General features: G+C 37.1%; 1 protein-coding gene and 1 pseudogene across 1 annotated transcript; one reads left to right on the top strand and one right to left on the bottom strand.

The window, feature by feature from the left end:
* Window positions 1-987: 987 nt before the first annotated feature.
* On the bottom strand, window positions 988-3,522 carry LOC149250438 (ABC transporter B family member 25 pseudogene; annotated as a pseudogene).
* Window positions 3,523-3,828: 306 nt separating this feature from the next.
* Window positions 3,829-4,828, top strand: LOC149250437 (uncharacterized). Its single transcript, XM_089453651.1, has 2 exons — window positions 3,829-4,482; window positions 4,576-4,828. The coding sequence occupies exons 1-2, from the start codon at window positions 3,829-3,831 to the stop codon at window positions 4,690-4,692; spliced, it is 771 nt and encodes a 256-aa protein (XP_089309777.1). The 3' UTR covers window positions 4,693-4,828.
* Window positions 4,829-7,733: the final 2,905 nt, after the last annotated feature.

The raw sequence follows: 7,733 nt of genomic DNA, 5'->3' as shown, positions 1-7,733 counted from the left end.
ACTCTATTATGATTATCTTGTTTTATGTAAAAAGTAGTACTTTTGCAAAGTATGTTACATGACTGGACTATTAAACAATTTAATGATATCAAGAAGTTAAGGCATGGAAGTTTGGAGGGTTTTGTTCGAATCATTGTGTTAGTCATCTTTGGGATTATAGCTACACAAAAATGCCTTGGTTTATCATGTTGTTATTCCACAAAGTTTTCATCCATTTATTTTACTTGGATATTCAGAGTGAATTCTTGTCAATAACACGCTTTTAGAGGATTTCAGACTACTTTACTGTTAGTTTCAGTGACTACATTGTAATGAATTCAACAATTTAAAAGCAATTAGCAACATGCTCTTCAGCCAAGATAGTTATTCTCTCGTGATACTTTCTCTTACCCTTGATTCCATCAGCCTTTCACTGGGTGGCACTGTAAACAAGTTTTGGTAACTTTTTCCTCAGATATTTTGGAATGCAGTGTGATGGGTTAAAGAATATGGAGAAGTTGAGAGTCTGAATTAACCATATATTACATCTCTTACTAGTCCATGCATAAGAAGATCAATTTATGTTTCCCATTATTTTTAAGAGCATTATCTTCTTTAAGAAGTATAAAATAAATACTAAGCAGGATTTGCAATAAGTCCAGGAGACAACCACAAGCACATGAAATACTCAACAAGATTTCCTTCCATAAAATTATAAGCAAGGATCATCTAATAATTGTTAATCGTCAAATTTCTGTGTGAGTGACTCTGGTATCAGAGATTCAGACTAGATGTAATTAGCCATCAATGTAGTATGGATTTATGAAACGCAACTCGGGTAGTTTGCTCCATGTTCGTTCGGGCTAAGCAAACTTAAATTTTAGTTTTGGATCCTTGCAGTTGCCTTCGAATTAGAGATGCATAGATACCATTCTTTTTCAACAATTCCTCATGAGTACCACTTTCAACTATCTGACCGCCTGACACAACTGCCACGGTAGTTGCACTTTAGACTGCTGAAAGTCTATGTGCTATAACTAAAACCGTCTGTCCTTTTATCAATTGGTCCATGGCATCCTGATTAAATACAAGCAAGGGCATTGTTAAGGAAGAAAATAAGATCACATGAAAAATCAAGAGTAATAGAAGAACAAAGAGGATATCATGGTTTGGGTCATGGTATCACCTGAACCAGGTATTCACTCTTTGCATCCAAAGCACTCGTAGCTTCATCCAAAAGAAGTACACGAGGATTCCTCAGTAATTCCCTTGCTATTCCAATCCGCTGTTTTTGACCCCCTGACAACTTCAAACCATGCTGTCCAACAAATGTATTGTACCCTTCCAGAAAATTTGATACAAACTCATGGGCATTGGCCATTCTCTGTATTTGTTGAGTCAGAAGTGGACAATGTTTCCAATTTAGGAGAATTCCATATTCATTGAAATAGTCAAATGAAGCAACTAATTGTACTCTCAATTTTACAATACAAGTCGCATGTTTCTAGTTCTAATCAAACGAGATTTAACGGCATCATTTTCAATGTCAACAGTGCTGGCTCTACCTTTCAGTCCATATAGAATATTGCCTACTACTGATCAGTTGAAAAGAACAGGTTCGTGGCTCACAATACTTACTTGCAAAATTTGCCAGTTGGTTTTAAATGAGTGCATGAAAATCAATTTTGCTTCCAGGTTGGTACTTTCCCCTGAAAAATCGAGTATAGTAAACATGAAAATAGATTGCCTCTTGTTTATATCTTCTAAAAATGTCTGATTATAGTAGGCACCCACATTAACAGGTGTAACAGATGAACAAATATTAGATAATATCGACACATCGTTCACTGTTGATTCGAAACATGGTGCAACTCCTAGCTCATCAAACAAGTCTATAGTCATTACCTGCAACCCAGCAGTGCCTCCACACACTCATGGTTGATGCCTAGATGACAAAAACAATACATTCTTTAAACTTGTGTACTCTCAAACATTTCGAATACTCCATTGGACCCAAATTTAATAGAACCCCAAATCGGAATTACCTGTACTCCCATGGACCCAAATTTAGCAAATTCCCAAAACAAAATCAGATTATATGCATGGCTCATCCAAGGAGAGTCAAGATGGTTGCACAGTAAATCAGGAGGGAGATAATAGATATGCTTTTGAGGGACAAGATATTACAACAGGCCATTCTTTCAGAGACTGCACTAGGAGTAGACAAGTACTTATCTTCACTAAAAACAATCAGTGATGTTGAAGTGTGAGTCTACCAAAAAGGTACATTTATATTCTGTAATGTAAATACCATTTTATGTACCTTTCTATTTTTTGTTTTCTCTTGACATATCTATTTTTGTAAATATAAGAAGTATTTTTCAAATTTTAAAAAAAGAGAGATCATCCATAATCTCTCCAATTGCCCTTCTAGAAAGATCATTTTGGACAGATCCTCGACATCAATAGTAGCATGTAATTCTCTGATAATCATTCTATTGGAAGAAAACAAACTCTTAGAATAGGCAAGGGTTCTCTACTCTGTCCATGTCCTTTGATCAGTATCCCAAAAACCATGCCACAAGAAAACACCCTTCTTGTTGAGTTCCCTTGGCTAAAATCTTGTGAGTTATAATGCATTGTTATTGCATTCTCCAAAATCTAAATAGGATGGAAGGTGAGATCTGATCCCCTCCTATTGCCAATAAAGTCCCAGTAAATACACTTAGTCATGGGCTTCCAGGCTTCTCAAAGTTCAAACACTCTTAAGGACAAGAAATTCCTATATTCTGAAGTATTGAGGAGCACAAATGATTCCACATAGTGAAAAGTGACCCTAAATTTTGCTGATATGACTGCATTACATAGTCTCTGTGGATGAGTTAAGATTTCCAAATGGGGCTCTCCAACAAGACTCCTTACTACCCACATTGTTGCCAGAATCTTCGATATCAATAAGCCCTTGTCAACCTTCTAGCTTTGGCATGATGCAGAGATGCGAAGAGAGACCCCATTATCTTCCATACTTAGCCTATAAGAATGCTCTTAAAATCTTCTCCAACTTCAGAAATTGAGATTGGATTGGAAACCAGCAAGAAGCATAATACATGTGACCATCTTGCAGAATCTTGGAAGTGATGGTGAGCTTTCCAACAAAAGGAAGGTCCTTGTAATGCTAATGTAGAAGCTTAAGCTGCAACTTCCTCATGCACCATTCCCAAAATGAAAGCAGGAAAAGATGAATTCAATGGAAGAAATCAACTGGGCAATTGAAAAATTAATCAGAATGATGACCATGATGATAAAGCCCAGTTAATTTCAGACCCAGCAGAGGAGAATCCATTTCTGGTGCAAGAATTAGTTCCAGCTGTTGTCACATTGTCTACTTCCTAGTACCTGCATTCTTAGCGTCAATACGTATTCAGACAGTTGCAACACCAATTTTTCTTTGATTTTTCCACAAAACCCAGTTAGTATTATGGTTTCCTTGACACCCACAATTTTCATAATTTCCACATCTGTTGGAACTGTCTCATCAGCCATGACTACATCTGATCTCTCAGAGGACTAATTATTTTTAACTATTCACAATCATGGGCTTTTTTGTTCTGAAGACAATGAGTTGAGTTCAGCAGTAAGTGGTGATAGCGTGCTTGGACCCAGACTGCAGCCCCTTTGGTCAGGGAAGCTGATGTCTCGATAATGTGACAACAAGGTGAACTCTTACCTATCTTTCTACCCTTACAGGCCAAAACAGAGGGCCTTTTATTTGAGGAACAGTATGTTTGATATTTTTATGTAATTTTTAGCTTTCTCTACAATCTGCTTAATAACCTCTTATTTTATTTCATGTCAGATCCTGTGGGTGGTTTCCTCTATGGAAAACAAAATGGTTGCACAGTAAATCAGAAAGTCACTGAGGTAGACAATAAACTAAGGAGTGGGGATCAATTTCCAAATATCTCTTTTGAGTCTCAGAGTAATCCAGACAAATATGCTGCGGAGAAAGAGCTATATCTTGGTTCCCTCTGTGAAGTAAGGGACTCATCAAATCCATGGCAGTTTTGGATGATCATGTTGAAGAATGGGAACTTTGATAATAAATCTGAATTGTGTCCAGAGAATGGTAGAAAAGTCAGTCCGATCATTACAAGTAGGACCTTTCCGTGTTTTGGGAAAGGCTGCATGAATCGGCCTCTTGTGTACCACAACTGGACAAAGCCTCAAGAAAATGCAATTTATTCCTGTGATTCACAATCACCCAGTTTAAGGGGAAGCTTCTATGGCACTTATGATCAGAATGCAAGTCTAGGAGCTGACATTGATAATATTTCTTATTTTTCTGTTGTTTGGGAGAAGCAAGCTAGCACAGGCAGATGGATATTTTCCCATAAATTGAAAACGTCCAAGAAATATCCTTGGTTGATGCTGTATTTGCATGCTGATGCCACCGAAGGATTTTCTGGGGGATATCATTACGACACTCGTGGGATGATGTTGAAGGTCTTTCCTGAGTCCTTATTCGTCTTACTGTTTAGTATTTAGGAAAATGCATTCAACATACTTTATATGCTCACTTCAATATTTTTCGTTTAGTTGCCAGAGTCACCAAATTTCAAGGTAAGATTGACACTCAATGTTATACGCGGAGGTGGTTCAAATAGCCAGTTTTACTTGATTGATATCGGTAGCTGCTGGAAGAATGATGGATAGCCATGTGATGGTGAGGTTGAAACAGATGTTACTAGATACAGTGAGATGATCATAAATCCTGAGGTGACGAGCTGGTGTAGACCTGATAACCTTGCTGTCTGTCCACCTTATCACATCAATTCTAATGGTAGCAAAGTCTACAGAAATGATACAGCTCATTTTCCATACTCTGCTTATCGTTTGTACTGTGCACCGGGAAAATACTCAACAAGATTTACTTCCATAAAATTATAAGCAAGGATCATATAACAATTGTTAATCGTCAAATTTCTGTGTTAGTGACTCTGGTATCAGAGATTCAGACTAGATGTAATTAGCGATCAATGTAGTATGGATTTATGAAACGCAACTCGGGTAGTTTGCTCCATGTTCGTTCGGGCTAAGAAAACTTAATTTTTAGTTTTAGATCCTTGCAGTTGCCTTCGAATTAGAGATGCATGGATACCATTCTTTTTCAACAATTCCTCATGAGTACCACTTTCAACTATCTGACCACCTGACACAACTGCCACGGTAGTTGCACTTTACACTGCTGAAAGTCTATGTGCTATAACTAAAACCATCTGTCCTTTTATCAATTGGTCCATGGCATCCTGATTAAATACAAGCAAGGGCATTGTTAAGGAAGAAAATAAGATCACACGAAAAATCAAGAGTAATAGAAGAATAAAGAGGCTATCATGGTTTGGGTCATGGTATCACCTGAACCAGGTATTCACTCTTTGCATCCAAAGCACTCGTAGCTTCATCCAAAAGAAGTACACGAGGTTTCCTCAGTAATGCCCTTGCTATTCCAATCCGCTGTTTCTGACCCCCTGACAACTTCACACCATGTTGTCCAACAAGTGTATTGTACCCTTCCAGAAAATTTGATACAAACTCATGGGCATTGGACATTCTCTGTATTTGTTGAGTCAGAAGTGGAAAATGTTTCAAATTTAGGAGAATTCCATATTCATTGAAATAGGCAAATAAAACAACTAATTGTACTCTCAATTTGACAATACAAGTCGCATGTTTCTAGTTCAAATCAAACGAGATTTAAAACATGTCTAAAGGTTTTTGAAATGTACGGCAACATTTTCATTGTCAACAGTGCTAGATCTGCCTTTCAGTCCATATAGAATATTGTCTACTACTGAGCAGTTGAAAAGAACAGGTTTGTGGCTCACAATACTTACTTGCAAAATTTGCCAGTTGGTTTTAAATGAGTTCATGAAAATCAATTTTGCTTCCAGGTTGGTACTTTCCCCTGAAAAATTGAGTATAGTAAACATGAAAATAGATTGCACCTTGTTTATATCTTCTAAAAATGTCTGATTATAGTAGGCACCCGCATTAACAGGTGTAATAGATGAACAAATAGCAGATAATATCGACACATCGTTCACTATTGATTCGAAACATGGTGCAACTCCTAGCTCATCAAACAAGTCTATAGTCATTGCCTGCAACCCAGCAGTGCCTCCACACACTCGTGGTTGATGCGTAGACGACAAAAACAATACATTCTTTAAACTTGTGTACTCTCAAACATTTCGAATACTCCATTGGACCCAAATTTAACAGAACCCCAAATCGGAATTACCTGTACTCCCATGGACCCAAATTTAGCAAATTCCTAAAACAAAATCAGATTATATGCATGGTTCATCTAAGGAGAGTCAAGATGGTTGCACAGTAAATCAAGAGGGAGATAACAGATATGCTTTTGAGGGACAAGATATTACAACAGGCCATTCTTTCAGAGACTGCACTAGGAGCAAACAAGTACTTATCTTCACTAAAAACAATCAGTGATGTTGAAGTGTCAGTGTGCCAAAAAGGTACATTTATATTCTGTAATGTTCTCAATATTATCTTGCCAGCATTCTGCATAATCGGAACTAAATTCTTTTCAGAACTCTCAGTTGATGTCAAACAACTCTCCATTGAAAACTATGTGACTTGAAATTGCTGATTAAGGCTATGCATAGCATGTACCATATGTTGATGCTACTTGTATAATGATGGAATTTCAGGGAAACTAGAAAAAGCATTGTTGAGGCATTCACTGGACACTTTTGAAGCCAATTCTGAGATTTCTGCACTGGCAGCTTCTAGTCCAACAGAACCCAAATTTTGGCCAGCAACAGTTTCCCTGGCCTTCTCCAGCACAAACTACAAGTGAAAGAAATTGTAAGAGAGACGTGTGTGAGTTTGAGAGAGTGTGACAACGATGATGAAGATAGAGAGATACATACCAAGGTATTGTTAGGCATTTCGTAATACCATCCATTAACAAATGTTGGGAATATAGCCTGGGCTGCCCTGACAAAAATAAGCATCGCTTTCATTCCCATCCATTCAAAGGAGAAAAAATGGTCTCCTTAAACCCCAATATCAATCTAAAAAATCAACAAAATCAACAAACACCATAAGGGAGAAATTCAGTGTCATTGCAAAATTGGATATTCATTTCAATAAATTTATTTTGCAATGGGGATTCATCTACACTTCAGGCCAGGTTTATCAAATAGGGCTTATATATCTACTATTGAAAAATATACCTTGCCTATTAGTTATCCAACCTGGCAGTCATATGAAGTTATTCAGAAGAATGCTAGAACACATCCATCTTAACATTGAAATTGTTGCATCAAGGAATTTGATAGCGTTAACCACATCATAGATCATGCATTAATATGGATTTGAGTAATTATACTAAATTATTCACTGCTAGATACATGCCATCTTAGTATTTCCACGAGTGCTGAGAATACCAGAAGATAAAAGGCCAAGAAAACAAGCCCTGCTGCTCTTGCTGTGAGGCAAACATAACTCAAGTTGTACAATTGTTTGTTTAGTGGAATACAATTATAATCTATATAAGCTATTTGAAACATAGGCCTTATGACTGGCAAGGTCAATACAAATTAAAATTTGATTCTATTCTGCATTTGCATATGATACAACATAGGTATTAGGCCTTATATCACCCTGGAGATCATGGTTTATTGCATCATCAATGTAAATAAGACATCGAATTGAAGAACAAGGTA

Source organism: Pinus tabuliformis, chromosome 7 (assembly GCF_031772625.1).
Source record: "Pinus tabuliformis cultivar Carrire ecotype Pingquan chromosome 7, CPIR1, whole genome shotgun sequence".
Lineage (NCBI taxonomy): Eukaryota > Viridiplantae > Streptophyta > Pinopsida > Pinales > Pinaceae > Pinus > Pinus tabuliformis.
Note: the sequence above shows the minus strand (reverse complement) of the source record. Positions and strands in the feature narration are given on the sequence as shown.